This window comes from Opisthocomus hoazin, chromosome 4 (genome assembly GCF_030867145.1).
Source record: "Opisthocomus hoazin isolate bOpiHoa1 chromosome 4, bOpiHoa1.hap1, whole genome shotgun sequence".
Taxonomy (NCBI): Eukaryota; Metazoa; Chordata; class Aves; order Opisthocomiformes; family Opisthocomidae; genus Opisthocomus; species Opisthocomus hoazin.
In genome coordinates, this window is record NC_134417.1 from 15,703,901 (window position 1) to 15,729,288 (window position 25,388).

General features: G+C 46.3%; 1 protein-coding gene across 2 annotated transcripts in view; it reads left to right on the plus strand.

Moving 5' to 3' along the window:
- FGF12 (fibroblast growth factor 12) overlaps window positions 1-15,742 on the plus strand; it is a 241,538-nt gene extending 225,796 nt beyond the window's left edge. For both annotated transcript variants that reach the window (XM_075418080.1, XM_075418078.1), the window contains 2 exons: window positions 4,042-4,240; window positions 15,017-15,742. In XM_075418080.1, the coding sequence (XP_075274195.1) occupies window positions 4,042-4,240; window positions 15,017-15,135 (318 nt within the window). In that variant the 3' untranslated portion in view covers window positions 15,136-15,742. The remainder of the gene's footprint in view (window positions 1-4,041; window positions 4,241-15,016) is intronic.
- Window positions 15,743-25,388: the final 9,646 nt, after the last annotated feature.

Consider the following 25,388-nt stretch of genomic DNA (forward strand, 5'->3'; position numbering starts at 1 on the left):
AAACCAGAGTTAGCACAAACCAGACCTATGTTTAGTTTGCAAAGCAAATCTAATTACTTTTCTTACTGGAACTGCCTTTTGTTGAAAGGATTGTATTGAGATACAGAAAACAAGTTGCGGGCAGATGCTAATCATTTTACGTGTAAATTACTTACATTTCTTTAGCAAATATTTCATGCAGATTTTTAGTTTAACAATTAAAAAAAGATCTGCTTTTTCAAACCACTTTCAGTAATATCCATAGACATTTAACAAAATACCTCAGGCTCTAAGTCTCCAAATAGGAAACAAATAAATGTATTTATTTACTTCATATGCAAAAGTAATTTAAGCATAGACACATATTTCTCATGAAGATAAAACCAGAATAATTTCCTTTTTTTTCTCCAAATAACAAGCATATTCTTTAAAGAGGAGAATGATGGATTTTCTGAGTGAGCCGAGTTCATGATGGTGCTGACAGGAAACCAGGAGCTCCATGGAGTTTGTACAGAAAATAGAGTCATGATTTATTTCTTTGTTTAAAGACTGAAAAAAGACTGGTGATTAAAAGATTAAGCCATCTGTCCTCTCACTGTCTTGTACCTGGTCATGCTATTCCTGTCAAGCAAAGAGTTGGGAAAACAATTGAGTGGGGTTCGTTATAAACCTGCTTCAGAAGGTCCCTGCACCAAGTGAGAGAGTGAAGCGGGGGCTCCCGACTCCAGGGCTGAGCACACCATTACCTCTGGAGGAGGATGTCCTTATGTCCTGTCAAAAGCACGTGGAGGACACAGCCTGAGGATCCCGTTGCTGGCTCTACCCACTCTGTATCTGTGGGATGAAGAGAAAGTATTGGACTCTAGGTCTCTCCATCAAGCGCATTTCATCAACACTGAATTAATCTTAAAAAACAAAACAAACAAACCAAAAAGCTTGCATTCCCCAGAGGTCTGGCCAATAGATCAGTGATTTTCCAAAAATATCTTCAGTTATCTCAGATTTCAGTCTCTGCAGCAGTGTCCGCTAAGAACTTCTTTGTTAGAGTGAAGCCTGTTAAGCTCACCTGCACCTTCCTCTTTCTTCCCAGCTCTTCTCAGCCCAAGACAACAGAAACAGCAGTTCCCACCTGATTCGGCATAATTGCCACAATTACTTTTGACAGTAAAGCTTGAATGGAGCTTCTGCCATTAATATCCCAAGAACCTTTTGGTATTGGTAGCCCCAAAGCTATCAGCAAGAGGCACGTGCAGAAACCAAGTGACACTATATAGCTGAAGGCTTGACGCTGGCCACCAAGAAGATATCAGTGAAGAAAAACGTAAGGGCTTGCATGTTAAATAGATTTAGGGGACACTCCAGATAACCCCAGGAGGTGCTTGGGAGAGTGGCCTGTGTCCTGCTTCTCTGTCCCATCTCCTTTCTGGTCAACTGATTTTCCCTTCTCCATCTGCTTGCTCTTTGTGACCGATCTGCATGTGGTAGTGCCCGCACCAAAGATTTCGGGTGCTCAAACCTGTGAAGACCCTGTGGCATGTCAATTCAATGGTAGCATGAAGAGCGTCCCGGTGTGTGTTTGTCCCTACATGGCACAGTGGGACACTGGCTGTTGCTGACAAGGTGATGTACGTAAGAAGAAACATGAATAAAAATGGCATTATTTAGCTAGAGCTTAGCTGTCAAATCTGTGGGTTTTCTAAACTTCCAAATGGACAGAGCTGGGATGTTTCGTGGTGGTGTTGCCATGGTCAGTGTCCTGAAGTGCTATTTCAACTGAATTGTGGGGGATGAGGAATCAGTCAGCCAACTCATAGAAGCAATGGGACAGTTTTGTTTGCTTGGGGGGGAACTTAAACATTTAAAGGAAATCACTAGTTTTTCTTTATTCTAACTGAAATGTTGATTTTCAATAGCTTTTAAATAAAATGCAGGTTTTTTTTTTCCAACATTTCAATTTTTTCAACTGCATTACCTTTTATATTTCTCCTTCATTGAAAATAAAAACAATGGTCTTTGTTCCATGCTGAAATTAAAACAGATGTTGAAAATCCAGATATCTCATACATAGTAAATTCCATGTTTTGGTGAACTTGGTAGCTATCCTTCACAGCTTACGAACTTTTCAATCCCCTTAAAGGGAATTTTCCTGATAAATTTTTATGAATGGGCTAACAAAGGCTTGGGAAAGGGAATTGAGTTGTTCAGTTTAGTTTCAGAGATGCTCTCCATCGTGGTGTTTGCTGTCTGGCTGGGCCTGATGCCAAGGAGAGCCCCCGAACCAGCCGGTCACAGGCAGCCGCTGCAAACTGTCCAGCTCCCGGGTGAGCTGCATCTTCCGAGGCAAGGCGAAGCCTGGAGATAAAGAGCAGATTTAAGGAGCGCTTAAACACTAATCTTTTGGGAAGCTACTTCAAACACTGTTTTAAAGTGCTCTAAGTCATTTAGATCTCTCTTAACTTGTTTCACTCTCTTAAAATATTTGTTTCTCCAGCAAGGAAGACTCTCTCAGATAGGGCAGAATGACCCACTGGGCTGACGGTGATTTTGTCTGTGTGACATTAGTGATTGATGCAAACTTCACGTGTGCAGCAAGCACAGCTCTGCGCTTTCTGCTGTGCTTTATATTCTGTGGCTTCAAGCCTGCCTGGTTCCGTAGGTCTGTTGCATATTGGATTTATTGTCAGAGCAGCAATGCTTTATATAACCCCCAAAAGCACTTGGGAACACGTACCTGAGTGTTGCTGAATATCCAAAATGTTGACTCTTAAATGAGGTCTGCAGCAAATATGTGGCATTACTCCAGATGCTTTGCTCAGATGTTGGTCATGGGTTTTCCATTAGCAAGGCTGCAGAAGTTCCCAAAGACTTCTGAGTGGTAGGGGCTTGGGAGAGAGCATCACTCGCCTGTGGCAGCACCTGCCTTCACTCACGGGGCTCCGAGATACCTTGTCTGGTTCCTACAAGAAGGGATTTTGTTGTCAAAAGATTTTCTTCAGAAAATGCATAATCATTGTGGCTTGAGCTTTTTTTGCAAGAATGTCATAGCTTTAAGGAACCCAGTGGGAGAATTTATTTGGCCAGGATTAATTTTGTGCTCAAAATCAGAGTCTGGGAAGAAAAAAACCACCAGCAACAACAATATCTGACTCTGTGAAGGTTTGGGAGCCCACTGCCACAGAGTCCTCTGGCCAGCCAGCTCTTTTAAAAGAGGTTTAATATTTCCCTGTTGTTAAAATCTTGGAAAGTTACTGGGACATGACAAGTTTTGGTCCATAGCTGAGTGTAGTTTCCTCCTTGAGACTTTATGCAAAGCCAGCACAAGTGGCAAAGGCACCTCCAACCCCACAGCCGTCATAGGCTCGGGGGATGTCTGGGACAGACCTATGTGTCCTCTGTTCCTGGGCAGGTGTGGGACCAGTTCTCAGTATCTGAAGAAATTCTTGTGTCAGAAATCTTTAAAATTACTTCTCTTTATTGAAAGATTTCCTGGCTTTGTGCAAGCATTTCCTCCTGTTGCTTTTGAAAATAAATAATTTGTTTACTTGCTTTTGTACTCCCATTTCTCTGAATCCACTGAAAAGCCCCTGATAAACTGCCCTTTGCCCATATGAAGTTGAAGAAACCTCAATATTTTAGACAACGACCATTGCACATTTCTCGTCCGTCACAGGGAAGGTAAGAACAAAGCTAGGGGATGGCATTGGGAACAGCAGATGAGCAGCAAGACTGTCTCTTCTTCTCAGCTCTTTTTATTTTGCTTAGTATTTCAGTCTAAATCCTGGCAAATTTCTGACTTTTCCTGCACAGTTCTCATGCCTGTTCACTGTAGGCTGTTTTGCAAACAACACCTCTGCCGGGGAAGGATGGAGAGCCTTCCCTTTCAGTAGGGAGTTTTCTAGATGTGTGTTATTGCTGGGAGCTGGTATCGCTGATGCCTGTTCTTTTCTATTGTTAAACTAACTGCAGTGTGTGACTGTCATGTATCACTCAGTGATGCCTAATTTAGAAGATTAGTGATTAATTCCTTCCATTGCTTTTTCTTCTCTCTCTCTCTCACTGCAGGATGTTTTCACACCAGAGTGCAAATTTAAGGAATCTGTCTTTGAAAACTACTACGTTATTTATTCTTCCACGCTGTACCGGCAGCAAGAATCTGGACGAGCGTGGTTCCTGGGACTCAATAAAGAAGGTCAAATTATGAAGGGAAACCGAGTGAAAAAAACCAAACCCTCATCACATTTTGTACCCAAACCCATTGAAGGTATGGAATCTGCGCGCTCCCTCCATCAGTGGGGTATGGCAAGGGGGAGTTTGCGACTTCAGATTTGGGGCTTCCTGGATGAGGGTGTTGGGCTGCAAGATCAGAAAGCAAGGACAATATTTGTAACATTTCAGAAAAGTCCTGGGATGCATTGTTAGAATTTGTCTGCTTTGCTTCCTGTATAATAAACTTTGCACATTGTCCCAAAGGGATTGCTCAGCTTTGAGGTGCTAAAGGATCAATTTAAAAGCCCAGCAATGTGAGAAGTTACTGGAAAAGGAAAGCAGCCCTCGAGTGGTGACAGTTCAAAAGGAATCTGATCCAGTAGTGACCATAGCATTGGGTTCTCTGTGAGGATTTTCCCAATGTCATTCAGTGGGGTTCCAGTCCCATCTAAATCCTAGATATAGGATTTATCTCACCTGATTTTAGACTTTGACACTCTGTTTATAGTAACAGAAGAGAAACGGATCATAGCGGCACAGCTGTGGATGTACTTTATATGCCTACCCTAAGATGACTTAAATCTGTTTTTTCTCATATGTAAAGACATCATAGTTAGTCACGGGGGGGTAGAGAAACCTCATCATAGATGTCCAAAGTTAGATGAGATGCTGTCATACCATATGTCTTCATCGCAGCATGAGGCTTCCGTGATAGTCGTGGAGTGGAAGTTTTGCCCTCCTGCTGCTGACTGTACACACACAGGCTCATGCCAGGGCATTTTGCTTTCTATGGGCTGGCCCCTGATAAATGGAGAGATGCAGTGTGATGAACCCAGTACTTCACAGGTACTAACTTGATTCTGGAAGCAAGGAGACCTCTTTTTTCTGTTTCTGGGAAAAAGCACTACTTTTTGATCCCCAAATTAGGTACACCTTTCTGACCCTGTCTCAGACCTGCCAGTGGCCACCTCAGGGATGCAGAATCCAGGAGCTGGCTTCGGCTGCACAGCTCCATGCCCCCTCTTGCTACCCCCATGTTGGCTGTGGGGTCAGAGCTGGACACATGGAGAGAAGGAATGAACTGACGCTTTCCTGACAGGTACTACTCACAAGTGGTGGAGGGCACAGCTAAGTCCGTGCACTAGTATCTGTTTTAACAGCTTCCCAGCTAAGGTGCAGGGACAGATGAGTGTGTGAGTGTGAGTGAAAAGCCAGTTCAGGAAGGCAGGCTGATATCATCTCTTGGACCACTGAAGAAAGCACAGTGAGAGACATTTCAAGTCAGCATTCATTCCCGGAGTATCTGTGGCCTTTGCATAGGAGGTGAAGATGTTGGAAGAGCAGAGAATGGCATGTAGTCTCTTGTCCTGAGCTTGTTTTTAACAGCCTTTCTGTGTCTGAGAGCCTTTTCTTGTTTATCTGAGGCATCAGTGGGATTGGTGCCCTAAGCTTTCATTGAGTTTTGCTAAGGAGCAGGGCTTGTTTCAGGCATGGGGTTGGTCACCATCTTCTCTTCTGTCTCCTCCTCTCCTGCCTTGGCTTGGAGGAGAGTCTTTTGCAAGCGCTAGCTTTCACAGCTGTGTTTTCAGCTCCTTCTGGTATTTCTTTGCTGCCTGGCTGGGTGTTGGCCCTGATCAGCAGGTTCCTTTGAATCCAGGCTTCTTTTTTGATGTACTGTGCGTGGTGTCTGCTGAATGGCTCAATAGTTGTCTTCTGTATGCGTTAAACTAGGCCATTGCTGTGGCTCTCCTCATGGAAAGCCTTGCATTAATAGAGGTGCCTGACCCACAGCCAAGTTCTCATTGCAGCAAATGCCGCTCTGGCTTTCATTTTGAAAAACCCAGCCCAGCCTGAGAGCTTCCCTTTCCTGCAGTTGCATCCTCCCACGCTTGCTTCAATCACAGCTGTCACATAACCTCCCGAGCGAGTGAGCGCTTTGGAAGTTGGCAGCCAAATTAAGGGCTCCTCCACCCCTTCCCTCCTCCACATGCTTTGCAGTCAGCTTCTGTGAGCGCTGCTGCATCAAAGAGCTGGCAGTCTCCCAAGCCGAGGCACGTGTCAGCTTCCCAAAGCGTTCAGCTGTCTGGGACTGTGACTCCAGACTGAGGACTCTGTTCCCGAGCCTAAGATTCATTGTAGGTAGCAGAGGCTTGCGAGGAGGGTTGGAGTACAACACACTCAGCTCCACGTGACTTCTCTGTGCTGCATCCATCAAAGTCTCCACGTGCAGAGCTTGCAATCAGATGTTACAGAAAAGGGCCAATTTCTGCCCTGTTTTAACAGCTTCTTTTTCTTTGTCATGGCTCTAAGGAAGTATTCAAAGCCCTCCCCTGCGAAATTTGCATGTCCCTTCTGTTAAATGCTGTGGCACGCACCAGCGGGCAGGCTTTGCTGCTTTTTCAGGCAGCCTCCATCTGCAGTAATGCACTCTGGTACTACAACCAGTATTAGCCTTGCCACGTGACGGCTGACACCGTAATGGATGCAAGATGCAAGGAAGAATCTGATCCCCTGGGAAGGAGAGGTATTACATAGATTGCTAGGAATCTCTTCACCTACCGCTTCAATGGCAATTGTCTCTGAGGTGAAACTTTCCAGTTGTTTTCCGTGTGCAGAAAAATTATGCAGCAGCTTAGCGAAGAGAGAGTTTGCGGGGAAAGACAATACAAAAAAGCCCAGATTGCTCCCGGAGCTCATTTGACTCCCATTGCTTCGTACTGCTTTCTGAATTCAGAAGTCCTCTCTTTGGAGTTGCAAATGGGCAGTAAACTAACAAATCACAGAATCACAGAATCACAGAATAGTAGGGGTTGGAAGGGACCTCTGTGGGTCATCTAGTCCAACCCCCCTGCCGAAGCAGGGTCACCTACAGCAGGCTGCACAGGACCTTGTCCAGGCGGGTCTTGAATATCTCCAGAGAAGGAGACTCCACAACCTCCCTGGGCAGCCTGTTCCTGTGCTCCATCACCCTCAGAGAGAAGAAGTTCCTCCTCATGTTCAGACGGAACTTCCTGTGCCTCAGTTTGTGCCTATTACCCCTTGTCCTGTCACTGGGCACCACTGAAAAGAGCTTGGCCCCATCCTCCTGACACCCACCCTTCAGATATTTGTAGGCATTTATAAGGTCCCCTCGCAGCCTTCTCTTCTTCAGGCTGAACAAGCCCAGTTCCCTCAACCTCTCCTCGTAGGGGAGATGCTCCAGTCCCCTCACCATCCTTGTAGCCCTCCGCTGGACTCTCTCCAGTAGCTCTTCATCCTTCTTGAACTGGGGAGCCCAGAACTGGACACAGTACTCCAGATGAGGCCTCACCAGGGCAGTGTAGAGGGGAAGGAGAACCTCCCTTGTCCTGCTGGCCACACTCTTCTTGATGCACCCCAGGATCCCATTGGCCTTCTTGGCAGCCAGGGCACACTGCTGGCTCATAGTTAACCTGTCGTCCACCAGGACACCCAGGTCCCTCTCCGCAGAGCTGCTCTCCAGCAGGTCCACCCCAAGCCTGTACTGGTGCATGAGGTTGTTCCTCCCCAGGTGCAGGACCCTGCACTTGCCCTTGTTGAACCTCATCAGGTTCCTCTCTGCCCAGCTCTCCAGCCTATCCAGGTCACGCTGAATGGCAGCACAGCCTTCTGGTGTATCTACCACACCTCCCAGTTTGGTGTCGTCAGCAAACTTGCTGAGGGTACATTCTAACTCTTCATCCAGGTCGTTGATGAAGAAGTTAAACAAGACTGGGCCCAGTACTGACCCCTGAGGGACACCACTTGTCACCAGCCTCCAACTAGACTCAGCGCCGCTGATGACAACCCTCTGAGTTCTGCCATTCAGCCAGTTCTCTATCCACTTCACCGACCACTCATCCAGCCCACACTTCCTCAGCTTCCCCAGGAGGATATCATGGGAGACTGTGTCGAAAGCCTTGCTGAAGTCAAGGTAGATAACATCCACAGCTCTCCCTTCGTCTACCCAGCCAGTCATGTCATCGTAGAAAGCTATCAGATTGGTCAGGCATGATTTCCCCTTGGTGAATCCATGCTGACTACTCCTGATAACCTTCTTTTCTTCCACTTGCTTGATGATGGCCTCCAGGATAAGCTGCTCCATCACCTTTCCCGGGATGGAGGTGAGGCTGACCGGCCTGTAGTTCCCTGGGTCCTCCTTCTTGCCCTTTTTGAAGACTGGAGTGACATTGGCCTTTCTCCAGTCCTCGGGCACCTCTCCTGTCTTCCAGGACCTCTCAAAGATGATGGAGAGTGGCTCAGCAATGACATCCGCCAGCTCCCTCAGCACTCGTGGGTGCATTCCATCGGGGCCCATGGATTTGTGGACATCCAGATCACTTAAGCGATCCCTCACACAGTCCTCCTCGACCAAGGGAAAGTCGTCCTCTCTGTAGGCTTCCTCTCTTACCTCCGGGGCCTGGGATTCCTGAGGGCCAGTCTTAGCACTGAAGACTGAAGCAAAGAAGGCATTCATTAGCTCTGCCTTCTCCGCATCCTCCGTCACCAGGACACCCGCCTCATTCAGCAGCGGCCCCACGTTGTCCCTAGCCTTCCTTTTGCTGCTGATGTAGTTGAAGAAGCCCTTCTTGTTGTTTTTGACATCCCTTGCCAGCTTCAATTCCAGGTGAGCCTTGGCCTTCCTCGTCGCATCCCTGCATGCTCTCACTACGTTTCTGTACTCTTCCCAAGTGGCCTGTCCCTCTTTCCACATGCCATGCACCTTTCTCTTCTGCCTGATCTCCGCTAGAAGCTCCTTGTTTAACCATGCAGGTCTCCTTCCTCCTTTGCTAAATTTCTTTCTCAGGGGGATGCATTGCTCCTGTGCATGGAAGAAGTGTTGTTTAAAAAGCGACCAGCACTCATGGACCCCCCTGCCTTCGAGAGCCCTGGCCCACGGGATTCCTCCCAGTAGCTCCTTGAAGAGGCCAAAGTCAGCCCTCCTGAGGTCCAGGGTTTTGATCCTGCTTATCGCCCTGCTTCCTCCACGCAGGATCCTGAACTCGACCATTTCATGGTCACTGCAGCCGAGTCTACCTCCAACCTTCACGTCCTCCACCAATGAATATGAAATACCCTCTCAGATAATTTTGAAGGACAACATATACGTACAAGTGCATCTATATACAGTGGTATCTGTGTATGTATGTGTGTTATCTACAGCTTTATGCTATGTTGATCTCACAGAGTGTTTTGACTCCTGTAGATTGTCAGGGTGCTGAAGCTGTTCTGTGCGAAAGTCACTAGATACCAACTGGAAAAGTTTTGAGTTTTGGTTGGTAGGAGGGTCCTTTTGGTTTGGTGTAGGTAGGATTTGTTTGTTTTTAGAAATAGCATTGAGCTTAATCAATATAAAAGCACAAAAAACTTACTAAGTAATAACAGGGGAAACGTTAAGTTCCTCTCCCATCTGTGCACAAGCAAAGCCAAGGCAAACAGCCTGGCAGGCAGCAGTTAATGTACTGTGTGGTGCCAGTTTTGGTTAAAAACACACATACGCAACACATTTCTTTTGATATTTTTATTTCTGATCACCAATCATTTGAGCTAAATGAGCCCTTTAAGTGCTGATATATAGATTGAACCAGACTGCACAAGAAATTAGCTTGAGTATAATTGTCACTTGGACACCAAGCAATCTTTCAAAGCAATTTCAGTCTCTTTAAGTGTCTATAGTGATTAGTGCTGGACAAACACTACCATCCACGGCGCCTCTTGTTCCTTTAAATATCCAAACCCATCTCAAACAATGGGAGACTTTTCTGGTCACCGAAGTATGAATTTTATCAGATGCTTATTATAGATGTGCTCTGTTATTTATATTTCTTCTCCTTGAAGACACCATTTCCAGATTGCTCTCCCAAAAGAGCTGCATTTCATCTCTCACCTGGCCCAAGCCAGAATGCATTTGGGGTGACAAATCTGGCCACAGAAAGCAGAAGACATCTCTTCCTCCATCTGAATCAGCAGAGCTACCCCTAACGCCAAACTCTTGGTGCTTCAGCCATTATGATGTGAAGATGTCTCAGACGTGAAGGTGACCTGTTAATGACTAGTTTGATCCATTTTCTACCACTGCTGTATATCCATGTGCAAGGAACAGCAGCCAGATCTCTCCCAGTGTGTTTTCCCAGGGAAGCAACATCTCAGTTTGTTAGAGTCCTCAGATGTCGCAAAGAAGTATAAGACACTGTTGAGTAGGAATATGTGGTAGGTCTAGTGAAAATGCTTCAAAGGTATCACCTTAATTCACAAAACATCCTAAGTGTTCTTTAAAAAAACACACAACAAATCCCATTCCTTACCGGTCTTTGTTAACACAGCTCCTCTTTTGGGTCTGTCTTTCAAGTGGGCAGGCTTTGGTATGTTTTCAGTCCCACACAAACTCACCTGTTCATCTATCAAACTCCTAATCATCTTATTAGATGGCAAAAGCAATGTATTTTAACCAGGCTTTTATTTGGCTTTTTGTCATCCAGTGCTGCATTTCTTACCTGAACAAACTGTGATGCCATCTGGCAGCATCCTGCAGATTTAGCCGCCAGATAGACAGTGAGCTCAAACGCCTCTGAAATGCATCAGCTGGGACCGGGTATGGAACAGAGTAATTAGAGGCAGAAAACGAGGGTGCATAATCACTTGCTCCCTCCTGTCCCTAGCTGCTGCTCAGACAATTAATTCTCTCCGCCGAAGCATTAGCTAATGCAGCCGCTACTGCAGATACCGACACCCGGAGCTGTGGCACGCAACAAGGGAAGGAGCCCGTCTTCAGGGCTGCCTGCCAGGAGGTGCGCCCAGCATGGCCCAGACACTGGTCCCCACTGCCGTCGGGCTGTGCTGCGAACTTGCAGCCCTCCCGGCCTCGTATCTGCTAAATGGCAGCTTGGGAAAAAAAGTAGTTCTTCCTAACTCGCTAGGGTCTGCGGCAGGGAAGCCCAGGAGTGAAGCTGGATGGAGGGGTTATAACTCAGGTCCTTTAATAAGCCTTTCCATGTATTCTAGAGAGTGGAAATGGAGTTCGTTTCATCCCCTCATTCTCCTCAATCAGCAGTGAAAATGGTGCGAGCTTCCCAAACTCAGCCAGTCGCTGATGCCCAGGGAAGAAGCACAGGGTGATTTCGGTTTCACTGCATGGGTGCTGTGCCAGTGACATGCCAGGGAAGCAGAAATGGGGCTGAAATCCTGTGCCAGCACATAGGCAAGAGATTCAGCTGTTCCTGGGTGACAGGCATACCCCTCCATGCCTTTGCCTTTGGGAAGGGTGCTCCCCGCCACCCCCTTCCTCCTGCTTATACCCCCGGTCTCCTTCCTGCCTAATTTGTGAGGTGTTTCTTTGTGCAAAATCATTTCCTTGTGCATGCAAAAGGCAGGCACTGCTGCTTAGTGGGGAAGCAGGGGATCGAAAGCAGCAAGAACCAGACCACGGGCACAGCTCCACTCCCACTCACTCCCTTCCATTTACACCTGTGGCTCTATAGCAGATCAGGCTAACGGCACTTTCCAATTAAAACATGAATATGGATGTGTTGATTAGAATCTGGGACATAGGAGCTGATTATCTGATTGAAGCTCCAAAGCATTAGCTTGGTTTCCAGACATTAAGGGCTGTATTTGGCTTGGTGTGTGGGTGGGTGGGAGAAGCAAGGCAAAGCAGGGACAGGACTCTTCTTCTAGCCAAGTTGTTCATTGTTCCAAAGCTGCCTTGTGCTGTGCACACCAGCAGACCTCCCAAGCGTCTGGGCGTGCCGACTGTCGCACTGCTGCTAGTTTACCTTGATGCAGGTGACAGGGACAATGTGTCTTCACACACATGCACGCACAGGGACACCAAACAGACCTGTCAGTGACTGCTGCTAGTCCTGAACCACAAAGATGTACTTTAAAGCTGGGAAGATGTGGGCACTCGCAGCAGTCCGTTTGCAAACACCCCCCTCGCCGGTCCATGACTAACATCTCCGCGCGTGAGTCACGCTGAAGCTTCCGCAGTACTAGGAGTAACAAACTGCAGTCCGAGAGCCTGTGTTGCACATGTCGCCCTGTCCTTACACCCTGCGTGTGTGCGGCTGTGTGCATACACACCCGCATGTCTGTGTGCACGCGCACCTGTGTGTCGTGGTGCACGTGGGTTTGCAGCTGCTGCAGAGCGTGGCCATCGCTCAGCCCACGCAAACAAGCCTCTGCTGTAGGAGAATATACAGGCACTTGCTTGTGTGTGACGCCATATACATACTGCGTACACTGATACTGTAGGTGTATCTCAGTACTGAAAATACGCTTGTCCTATGCTGCTACAGATTTTCTAGCGTGGTCTGTTGGCACAGCCTGTCTGGTACACAGGATTTGACAGCTCTGCCTGAAAAGCAAAATGTGAGCAGCCTTCAGCCATGTCGCACGTCGGTACTTGTATCATGCACTAGACTGGAAGATGAACTTACAATTCCTGCCCTATTTGCTTGCTAGGTGCAGGGTTTCCTTAATTTTTAGCTGCAAATGTTGTTTACTTCAGTAGCCTGATTTATATTCATTACTCTGTGGGCCTTTTTAGCAGCTCAGTGCTTTTGCCCAAAGGCTGCCATGAGAGGCAGGGAGCTGAAGAAAGGCAAAGTGCCATGGTGCTGCTGCTGTGGGCTTTGCTCAGGCTCAGCCCTTGTGGTTAAACATCTGGCCCAGCCCAATGGGGTACTGGGGATGGATGCGGGTGAAATGAGCTTAGTACGTGCAGCTGCCCGGGGGAAGAGCTCATGGAGGTCCCTCCAGCTCCAGCCTGGGGCCAGAGAGGTCAAAGTGAAGCCAACACTGTACTTGAGGCAGAACTTTGTGTATAGGATGTTAGGGGCACTGGGGCAACACGGGCACAAATACCTTGCTGGGCAAACATCACGTCGGACAGTAAGGTCAGTCACAGCAGTGATGTGCACCCCCAGTGTTATCAAAAGGCTCTGCAACTCAGGCTGAGAGATCACAAGGGCATAGGTTTTCCTCAGTTGTTAACCTTTTCGTACTGTTCTTCAAGATTTTATAAGGTACTTTGCCACAACAGGCAAATTCACCATCACCAGGTTGTTGAGTGACGCTCAGCGAGGCATGAGAGGCAGCTCAGCAGCTGAAAGGGGATGCGAGACCCCTTTCCTTCTGTTGCCGCCGCGCTACAGACTTTCCTTGCAGTGTGCAGGCAGCATCCATGATCTGGGCAGCTGATGGACAGTCGCAGCATTGCTTATCCTGGCCCAGACCCATGGGGCAAGTCATTGCTTTTCTCTTTTTTCAGCAAAAAATGGCTCCAGCAGCAGTAACAGTTGCAGAGCAGTAGCTGCCTTGCAGCCACGCTACTGCGTGTGTTTAAATTGCTGGGAAAGCCTTGCATGAAAAATGCTCTGTGGGAAAAGTAATATTTTTTCACTGCTCGTATATTCAATGCAATATCCCTCCTATTAATACACAGTTGACTGCACTTTATCTCTGTCCTGTATTGTTGCACACTGCTATAACTGTTTATCTAGCTAGGAGTAAAATACAGAGCAATAATGTCATTTGCCGCCTGTCTCTAATTGCCAGGATTTATTTGCAGATCAGGGGAGATTATAAATAAAAGCACTTACATCGTCTTTTTATACATGGGGTATTTCTTTCATTTCTTCAGATAATTTTTGAAGTTTTGTTCTTGGTGGATACCCAGAACCAAAACCTGATGGGCTCTATCTCCTGTGTTTGAGCTCTGTGCCATTGCTTGTGACATGACAGCTTTATAAAATGAAGCAGTACACAGTCATTTCTTTCTATCCTAATTTTTGCAAAGATCCGAGCATGACATTTGCAGTCTGGACCTACCTTAAGTTCTCAACTCCAGTGTGTCTGCCCTCGAGATGCCTCACTATTTCAATCACCTCTACCCCCCACCACATTTGCGGTGAGCTCATCAGAGATGCTCCCTTTGGTGTGAGCCGCTCAGCACATGCCCCTGCTCTGGCACACCTCACACAGCGTGAGGACAGCCATGAGGACTTAGTCCACATGGTGAGTTGGATAAATGCTTTATGCCACAGAGGACATGGGAATGTGCCGTGCCTTGGGCAGACGTTGCCTTCGCAGACTGTCTAGGCTCCAGCAGGTATTTTTTTATAAGGTATACACTGCTTGGTCAGGGCCAGGAGAGAAGGTGCCCTCCATCCAGCCTGTTCTCAGGTGCTGCCAGGTGACCACACAGAGCTGAGATGGCTCCCGGCTTGCTGCCACTGAACTTATCCCTATGTGTCTGCTCATGGCCTTGGCCTTGTCTGGCTGTCTTGATTTAAAGGAGAAAAAAATAAGAAGTGCTGAGACCAGACCTCAGCTCTTAGCCAAAGGAGCCAAATGGGCTTGAGTAAACACTTCCAGAGCTTAACACCAAGAGAGCTTGGAAGGCTCAGATGCAAGCGTAGTTTTGATTCAAGACTCTCAAGGGCTGCTTGTTGGAGGTTAAGGACCTGGGACCAGGTAATTCTTGGACCTGTTAGTAAATGATAATCAGCATCTCGAGACAATACACAGTGTTGCAAACTGGAATGTTTATTTTATACATATGAATATAATGTGAAAAACCAGTAAAGCACAGAAAACCTAGAAAGAATTCTCTGTGAAAAAGGAGAAGAACCCCTGCTTCTATCTGTGCCTTTGGAAGGATCCAGAGACAGTAGAATGGTAACAGGATCTGCTGCTGGGACACTGAGGCTTCTGTAGCTACGTGTATGTTTGTATTGGGGCTGGAATTTCAGCCTCACATACAAAGAAATCATTCATTACGGTCGCTAATGTCTGTGACTTCATGGCTGTTAACGAGTGTCTTTTCTGTTTGCAGTGTGCATGTACAGAGAGCCATCACTGCATGAAATTGGAGAAAAACAAGGACGCTCAAGAAAAAGTTCAGGGACACCAACCATGAATGGAGGCAAAGTTGTTAACCAAGACTCGACATAGCTGACAAATACCCTCCCTTCTTCCAGCTCCTCCCCTCCCACCCACCTACCCACCCCACCGGCGAAACCACACTGAGACGACGACAACTGAGCAAGGCAGGACCTACCGGTAGTGGCTAGGAGTCTGAACTCCAGAATCTTTCTTTGTGTAGGACGAGGAAACCGAACCCCAGACCCTGCCTGTTGCAACGTTTTAAAAAACAAAAACAACAAAAAAAGAAAAAAAGTGAAGAAAAAATGTTTTAAATCAGGACTCCATTAACATTTTCAAAAGCAAACTGTTTGCTCTGTGATCAAAGGGGAAAAAAAAATCTCATCTCTGCATAATAACAATAATAACTACTAATATAATAATAATAATAATAAAGATGTTACCTTTAAAAATAAAACAAAGCTTTTGGAAAATTGAACTTAGCATATGATGTGCGAGAAACATGTGGGAAACACAGCCTGGGACCGTGCTGTCTGTCTTTCACCTCACGTTCACACCACTGTTTTTTCCATCCCTGTTTCCCTGGGGATGGATGGGATTTTTCACAAAGCAGGAAAGGTAGGGATGGATTATGACTGTGTTTGCTCTGCTATCAATAAAATGTGGCCTGTCCGAATTAGGAGTCTGACAGTTATGGGCAACAAACTAGATACTCTGTATTCAGCTTTTTTCCATCTACATTCAAACACTGTGGAGTTATTTGTTGCTAGTGTCACTCTATGAGTATGTTTAACCCAAGTCTGGCATTTTATGCCTTTTTATCATAATTATTTATATTTATAGGCTTGTTTTACTGTATAAGTTGCCAGGGGAATTTCGGAAATGGGTTTTCAGGTCTTGCAGGGTGAAATGATCATATTTATTAGGGAAGAGTTAGAAGATAAAGGGAAGGAGGGATGGCTGCCTGCTTTAAAATATGAAACAGAGCAAGAAATGCTGCTGAAATCCCTGCTGTCAGGTGGAAATGATGAGGCATGTGCTGTGTGAGGGGGTGGCAGGGATTTCAGCCATGGGGGGGTGTTGGGAGGGAGTAGGTGGGGTGTGCAGTGAAGGAGGAAGCTACAGGGGAATGTGAGTGGTTGTGCCTGTCCAGCTGGGCCAGGGTGAGGAGATGCTGCTGTTTCATTCTAGCAGCTGAGCTCTCTGTGCATGTTGAAGCTCCGTATATACACACCTCATCTTACACATGTTCAAAGCTGAGACTACAAACCCCTCTAATCCAAAGCCTTACCACTGCCAAGCCCATTACGGGATGAGAACCACCTGAGATGTTGCAGCAACCTGGGAATGGGTGTGGGTATGTGTCCCACGAGTACTGGGGCTGCAAATGCTGGAGAAGCTCTTCAGAGGTAACGCATTCACAGCTAGGGAACAGCAAGGCAAAGGGCGATGGGGTGAGGGATGCTCAATGCTGAGGCCACCTGCAGCAGCTGGAGCATGAGGGGGCTTTGCCGGTCTCTCCTTGCCTGATGCTTTGCCTCCTTGTCAGCGGTGACCCACACACCTTTGCTCCCATGGCTGGTACTGAAACAGGGCAATATGGGCAGATGCCCTTTCTCTGCCCACACATATTAGTTTCAGTCTCTGACCTCCTTTGGAACCCAGGGCCTGCAGGCAGGAGCAGCAAATCATAGAGGTGATACAGTTGCTGTTACAAAACCAGGCTTTGCCCTGGCTGAGGTGCCCAGGAAGTTTTTGCTGCTTGGGCCATGGTTATAGCTTCTGTGAGTGGTGAAAAGCAAAATGAATAAGCAAATGCCCAAGCGCCTAGAGAGGGGTAACAGGTCAGAATTGGCTCATTATACAATAGGAAACAGCCCAAAGCCTTGCTGTTGCAAGTCCAGTGACAGTGTTTGTGGCATTCATAAATTACGAGCATACATGAAATGGCAAATAGCACTGTAATTCTTGTTTCTTTGCTGTCACGGCCAATGCAATGCCTCACACTGTGAAGCTGCTGTGGCTGCAGGAGATGGGGCATACCTGGACTGGTTGAGATGCTCCTGCAAAGTTGCTACTGGCCCGGGCGCCTCCAGCCCTGCCGCATGTGCTGGTGTGTGGCAGGGCTCAGCAAGCAGCTCCATACAGGCGTAGAGCAAGAGGAAAAACTAAGGAGCGAGCCAAATTTCAAGGTTATGGAAGACTCCCAGGCTCAGCATGAAGGAATGAATTTCAGGCAGGTCCTTTTGTGTTTTCAAAAGCTGAAACCTTGAAATAAAGAGCCTCTTAACATTGCTCTGCCACCTGCACCTATGGGCAGCACCTTCATGCTATAGGGACATAGAGGGCACTGGTGCCCGCATGCCAATAGCAGACACTAATGAGGTTCATCTGGGGCTGCCAGTCATGTTGGAGTGACTTACTCCTGCCCTCCTTCGAGCCCACAGTCCCACAAGACATGGGCAAGGGCTCTAATCCATGTTTGGGTTGAGAACACATCCCCCAGCCCCATCTGATTCAATCTATTTCCTATATTTCAGCTCTCTCACAAATTAGAAGGCACCCCAAATTAAGGAGCAAGGGGCTGCTTACTCACGGGAGAGATGCCATTGAAAGAAATGGAACATCAAGACCAACATGTTGAGCTAGCAGGTCTCTGAACTAACCAAACACCCAGGCCATGGTTTAGGCAGTGAGCCACAGCCTTTCTCAGCTGCCTTTCTGGAGGGAAAGCCTAGCACCTACCGTGGATGAGAGCATCCATGGCACATCTTGCTACCACAAGCCTCTTCTGGCCCCACCCATTGACAACTTGACAAGGTCACTGGTGGCACCTAAAGCAAATCTGGCATGAAAGACAAAAAATATTGCTGTGACCTTCTGTGCAATTTGCCTAAGGCCCCAGAAATTTGTGAGCAACAGCAGATCCAGTCCTACCAGGTGCTAATTTTTCCATTGTGTGTCTCACATCACTTCCTACAGTTATCTTTGGCCAAATCATTGGAAGAGTCCCTGGAAATGTCACATTCAGGCCTAAAATGTCAAAATAATCTGCTCCTTTGGGCAACTGTGTTTGAGCTAATCACCTTCATGCAACATTCACTGAGCTGGGCCGTAATGAGAGCTTATTAATCCTGCTCACAGTCAGGGTCTGTGCTACCTCAGAGCAGTTCTTCTGCCATGTACTGTAAGTGCTGGCTCTGCCTGCTGCCTGCTTAGCCTTAGCAAACCATGAGACATATATGGTGGCCTAAACTACGATAAAACCTTCTCACTCCCCTCAGGAAACACGGTGCGCTGCTTGACCTTTAAGGAAGCTGCAAAAATCAGCTCATGGTGTAATGCAGGGACTCCTGACCTCAGGAGAGCCCAGAAACCAGCAAGGCTGCACAGCCCAGCTCCACAGTGCCCACCTGCACCGGCTCCTGACTGGGAGCTGCTCAGCGCCAGGTGCTTTGAGGCTCTCTGGATGCCTGGGTTAGCCCAGGGAGAGCTATGGCTTGCAGGCATCACATAGGGGTCCACGTATTTTTTTCTTTTGTTTCTCAAGTGCCTTGCAAGCTTTCTCCCCAGGCCATAGCTCAAGGAGGTGCTATGGGTTTTGTTGGTTAGCCATTTGCCTATTCCCAATCTGCAGGGAAAAGGGGAGTCCACAGAGGTTTTTTCCTGCTTTGAGGTTTCTACAATCTCTTCATTGATGCTCTCTGTTATTGCTCAGTGTCAAAGTCCTGGCAAGTGATGTTTCTGTCTTTAGGCATACATGCAAGACCCATTTCGGGAGCTTTGTGACTCAGTTTAACATTATGGTGGCCACAACCCTTGTCTAGCCTACATGTGATACTAGCAGGACAAATTCCCTTCCTAGCTATATTGGCATGGCATTGGGCAAACATCTAGCACAGAAAACGGCCAAGAAAAGTAAGTGATAAAAAAAGAAGGATGTTTTCATGTCACTTAGCCCATGGTAACTGTTAATTCTGTTAAGTCTACAGCAAACCTTTGCCCTCTAAAGAACAGATGCTGCTACGGAACAACTTGGATGTTAGAGGTCCAGCAGCAGAAAACACTTCACAGCACAGATGTAACAGGTACATTTAAAGCATTCATTCTCTTTCACCCTAGTTGAGTTTTTAATTGTGATGTCTGCACTGTTCAGGCAGGACATGCTATGCAAAACAGCTCCTCTCACCTATGCATCAAGGGCAAAATCTGATAACATGGCTCCAGTTTGGACTATCAGGAATTTACTGGGAAAAAAAAATCCAAAAAAGGCACCAGCACAAAAAGCATGCCATACGGCACCAGCAAGTTATGCCACAAGTGTCAGCACTGGCATGTGACAATGTGCTATAAAGTGAAGTTGACACTCAACAAAGCAATTTATGAAAGTTGTCTGTCAACAACATTTTTTTTGTTTGTACTCGGATAGGGTCTGCCTGATGGAGCCCCACGCAATCCTTCAAGCTGTCACCAGCCTCACTTTACATCCTTACATCTTAAACTGCACTGATTGTGGACTGTTACCACCCCAGAAGGACATCATTGCCACACTCTGAGCAAAGCTGAAGGAACTGGTGCTGTAAGCTCTCCTAGCGGATTAGAGCTAGAAGGCAACAAAATGTGCCATCCTTCCTGGTTTCACACCAGCAAAGCAGCAGCATATACATCTGATAGTAGACATGAAAAAAAACCCTTTTTTTGAGGACTATACTTCTTAAAAAAAGAAGGTTTACAATTATCATTAGCTACAGCAAACAAACCCAGCCTTTGCTAATGGCTATAATGAGGATCAGTGCAGAAAGATCTGACCTTTATGGCCTTCTGGAAAGGACAGGATCTCTGATCTAACAGCTGTTTGAAAAGAGAGAAGGGGGTTTGTTTCATTCAAACCACACTCTGGTGCAGGCATGGAGATAATTCATCTTTGGGAAATGCCATTAATGTTTACTGAGCAGTACAAATGGACCTGGGCTCTCAAAAAAAAAAAAAAAGCTGCATTACCAATTATTTAAAAAAAAGTGTCTCAGTATTGGATCTGAGAAGAAGCAGAGGATAACCCTCCCAAGAGTCTATTAAGAATGGGTTATATATTGTTCCATTTTCCATGCTCATTACAATCACTGCCCCAATAATAGCTGCATGCTGTGCCTTTTTCTATTCTAGTACAATTTTCCCCATGGGAACTAAATATCTCAGTTTAAATACTGAACAGAGCTGGTAGAAGAAGGCAGGATGCTTCTGCTGTGCTAACCTCGTGTGTAATCTGCATTTTAGGTAGCTGGTTACTACCCTTCTTTCTCATTGCTTCATACAAAAATGAAGGGACAGCACATGGGAGAATGAAAGCGTTCATCAGACAGTCAAATGACCTTCAGGTCAAAGTATGTCAGACTTCATGTCTTTCAGAAATTAAGGCTTTGGTGAATGTAATTCCTTGAGCTCTGAGAAAAATTTCAGGAAGAAAAGCAATCGGTGGTTCCATTTTAGCACCAGTGCCTAAACCAGGACTTCGGTGACATTTAAGTCTCTATATCCAGATCCTTTCCTTTCTCAGGGGTCGAAGTTTTCCTGGGAGACCATCCTCACTGAGTCCTCAGGGCATGCCCATCTGCACAAGGCAGAGCAGTTCCTGCTTGGGCAGCAGCGCGATCCCAAGCCAAGTACCCTGTTCAGGCTGTCAGCTGATGGCCCAGGCCAGAGGGGCTCATCACAGAGCCCTCCCAGGGCACCACACACCTCCTCCAGATATGCCAGGAAAGACAAGAAAACAAGGCTCAGTATCCTGGGCAATTCTGCTTCCAAGGACCCTGATTTATGCAGGCCCCACAGCAAGAACCCCCAAATCTGAGACACAGAGATGTCAGTCCTCCTGTTATGCCATTCCCAGCGTGTGCTCATGGTGCCAGCAGTTTCTACTGTCGGCAAGCAGCCCTACCGCAGGGGTGTTACGAGGATCACAACATTTTGCCTTACGCAATGGTCTGGTCATATGAGAACAGGACCCTGCAAAGGCAAAGAGCTTCCAATTCAGCTGTGCTTTGGCAGGGTCACTTACGCACTGTGACTCTGACACTGCCTCTTATTAGTTTTATTTTCCAACTTTCTGCACAAGCTGACAAGTGAAATAGTTCCACTCGATTCATCGTTGAACAGAGAGGCAAGCCAGGCATAGAACACAAGATTTGCTTGACATTAACTCAATTTGGCGATGAAAGAGAGGTGTGTTTAACTTTGCGTTATCTTCATTTTTTAATTTCCAGTATTTTCTATGCTTCCTGCTATCAGACAGAACAGAAAGCAAAACTAATAGAGAGCAACACACTGGGAAAACATTGACTTCTGGTGTGGAAGCAGGAAACATTATCTCACAAACAGACAGATACTCTCATGATTGCCAGCTCAGTCATACATCTACTAAAGCGCCTCTGGGCTTTCGGATGGGTAGTTTTCACATGAGCATGTAATGAACTTTCACAAGGTCACATTTAGGGTACTGCAACTCTTGCTCTTCACCAGTGAGTTCAAGTGATTCTCCTAGCAAGGTCAATGGAGTGCAACGTAGGTCCTAAATCTGAATTCAATCTATGCAGTCAGTGTGTGCAACCAGATCTTCCCAGGGAAAGCTCCCCACAGTGCTCAGAGACCTAAATTTGCCATGGACGAAGGTCTAGTTCAAATTTGTCATTTTTGGATTCCCTTTCTGTATTTTTCCCTACAAAACCAAACTGAACTTCTAAATCCTATGCTCATCTCTCTTTTTTTGAATATCCAAATACAAAACCTGACTATTTCAGAGTTCTGTTCCATCTGTAGGATTGACTGGGCCTTTTCTAAAGTGGTGGCATTTAAAACAAGGAAAAAGTAAAGTATCGGATATATCTGATTGCTAAGGAGCACAATAACCTAGCTCTAGACATGCCCAAACCTTGGAGCCCACATTCATGTAGAAATTTAGCTTCGACTGTTGCAGCTTGAGTCCATCTATTATTAATTCAGTAAAACCATTTCTCTGTTCAGAAATATGTTCCTTGGGAGAATCTTCTGCAAACAAATCAGCAGGTGGTGGCTTCAGAGAGAGCCTGAATGGATGCACTCCTGAGAGTCAAAACTGGGGGTATTTTAAATAGAAATACAAGCTCATCAATAAAGTCAAATCTTCCCAAAGGCAGCATGAGCTTGTTCCAGGTAAAGGCTTTACCTTTTCTTCATAAAACTGTTGCCTGCTCCTGCATATTTGTAGGAATAAGCTTTAAGTCATGGTAGCTTGTACTAAAACTATTGGCAAAAAAACCCCCAGCAAAACAAAAAAGCCCCATTGGTTCCATACTGCCACCCACATGGATTTTGCTTTGTTCTGGAAACTTTCAGGAGCTGGGAATCAAACTCACCCTCAGAGCAACTCCAATGAAATCAATGTGCAACCCTGGGAATTAATCTGGCGCAAGCCTCATTTTCTCTTTAACTGCAGGAGCCAAGGTCATTTTCCCATCTGGATTTTGCAGATGCCTCTGCACATACTGATGAGTTATACCTTTTATCAAGCCTTGACCATCATTTTCAGGGCTAGAAAATGATTGCACAGTGTCAGAGGATAACAGGAAACAGCACGAAGACTCTTGGTGTTAAAATCCAGGCCTTACAATTGCTTTATGCCACTTATCCTGTGTTCCCCAAAGCCATATACAATCTCTTTCCACAAGGCAGTGCAGGACTTTGTCCTCCTTTATCTCCAAAATCTCTCCCTTTATGTCGGGTGACACCACTCATTCTCTATCTTAAGGGAAGCTCCTCTTTACATTTGTAGGATTTATCTAATGGTGTGACCAGCATTTTTCTGCTGGTTGAAGGACTAAGAAGGACAAACTGTAAGCATAACTTTTTCTTTTTGGAGAATAAGTGTGTCTGTTTTTCTGCCTATCTATATCTATAGCCGCGTTCCCCTCTTGCCTCCTCAGTAACACCCCTTGTACCAGTTCATGTCATGTCTGGATGGATCTGACCCTGCAGGAACTTGTGATGACAACAGAGCATCTTGCAGTCAGGCTGCCTTAGACTGTGACTTGGTCAGCACCTTAAAAACTACTTTTGACTAGTTGATGGCAGAGATCTAGTGCGAGCATGCAATTAGGGCAATTATTCCAAGGTCTAAAAAAGTAGATGGGTCAGAAAATGTGGTAAGATTGGCTGCAGATATGGTCTCCATCACAAGGTGGTCTGTGTCAGACATGCTGGCCAAGGCTCTACCTAATACACCCGGCCTCATTATGGTGAAGAAGACATGCCATTCATACATGGCAGTGACTGTAAGTCAGTAGATTGGAGAGAAAGGGTCTGCAAAAGCAAATCCTGCCTGGAAGCAGACAGCACAAGGCTATCTGTGCATCCCCTTTTACCCTAGGCTTTGTAAGAGCATGTCACCTCCTCAGTCTACAGGCTGGGGTGCTAAAACACACAGATACTGGCTACAAAGTAATGGCACAGGGAAATGCATGGTTTGTGATATTTTAACGTCCTGACCAGAGGATTATTTGCTGTTTAGTGTGCTTTAAAATGTTGTCCTTCTGTGCCATTGATAGCTTTACTGCTCCTGGACAGAAAAACAAACAGCTGTACTGTTAAAATAAGAGATCCTTTGGATCATCTCAGGGCAGCATCTCAGCACTCTTTGTGCCACGGTGACTTGTGGAAAGGGTGAGTGGTCATGGGGCAGATTTAGCAGCTGGTGCAGGCACTTGCAGCTGCTTAGAGTTCATGTAAAAAAGACCTCCTTGCAGATTATTAAAAGCAGAAAGGACAGTTGCAAATGATAGTCCTACCTCTTGCATAACAGAGACTAGCGACTTTAGGACCAGAAGCCACAGGTGATCTTGACCAGAGGTATCCAGCTGGGCGATGGAAACGCTGCTCCAGTTTGCTGGGACTTCACATGCTAGCGGTGTATTTCCATGATACAGCAGAGAGTTCATCCAGAGACTGGAGACCTGGTAATCAGATTCTATACATCTTTATTTCTTTGTTGTTTATTCAATAAGGATCACATCAAAAACCCACTGGAAGCAGTGAGAGACTCCTATTGACTTTGCAGCAGTCTGAATCAGACCTGAAGTGTTAAGAGTTTTAATTTGCACAACTGGAATTTGGTACCGATGCTTCCAAAGGTCTGTAGCAAATTATGAGCTCCCTTTGGAGTAATGCGTTCATCACACACCCATACTTGCCTGAGGGTAATGTCTTATAACCTGTTCCAAATAGCTGTCCTGCCTGGACTGACACTTTCTCAGAAGAGCTATGAACCAGGATCACCTACTAACCTTCTTCCATGCAAAAATGGTTTCTTGGCCCAGGTGAAAGAAAGCAGGGCTGGTGAGGATGACAAAAAAGACTGAGCTGCAGCTCAAGACAGTCAGGAGCATTTGGGGCAGAACTGTAGAAAGATCTCCACATAGGTTTGTGTGGTTTCAGCTAATGTTTTCTGGTCCCTCTCTTCTGTTGCCCCTTCACGCTGCAGGCACTCCTTCCTCCCCTTCTCCCACACCCCATTCCCCTCTGGCAGTACCATCTTTTGCCACAGCTGCTGGGGTCCGTGCCGTGCACAGCAGAGAGGAGAAACAGCTCATAATGGTGAATTTTGGGCCACAACTTTTCTGGATCCAGCTCCACACAAGCCAAATAAAGATGTGAGCCCTGTAGCTGGCAACCCTCGCTGTGTGTAAAGGCACCAAAGGGAATGATTTGTCAAGGTTTGGACATGTCAGATGTGGAGCCAGAATGGGTTACATTGTCTTCTAACTGCTTGATAATGAAGATCTTCTGCCCAGTCTATAGAAGATTGAAAATATAGGTAATATTTTTTGGTGTAAAAGTATTCTTCCAATAAGAAGAAATACAGTCTCTGATTTGTATTCCTCTGACTTGAAATCATTCATTTTAAATGACTGTTTGTTCTGCTAATTTAGAATCCGGGCAGGCATGGAAACAATTTATTTTGGTTTGTGAAAGGAGCTGAGCTTGAGTTTGTTAAAGTGCATATATACTTTGTTGCTTTGGGATGCAATGCAACTCCCTGCTAGAATAAGATTTCTTTAGTGGCAGGAGCTCCATAGTGATGACACCCTTGGTGAGGGACGACTCCTTCACTTTCCCTGGGCTTTGGAGCAAACCCAGTGATAGCTGGGTTGGTATGGCTTGCCTTTGAGGAGCAGCTCCACATACCCCTTGTGGAAGGTGTGAGGGTGGGATTTGGCCACACAGCACACCCAGAGCACTGTGGGGCACCTGATGAGGTGACAGGCTGTGACTAAAAGCACATGGCTGTGGTCCCC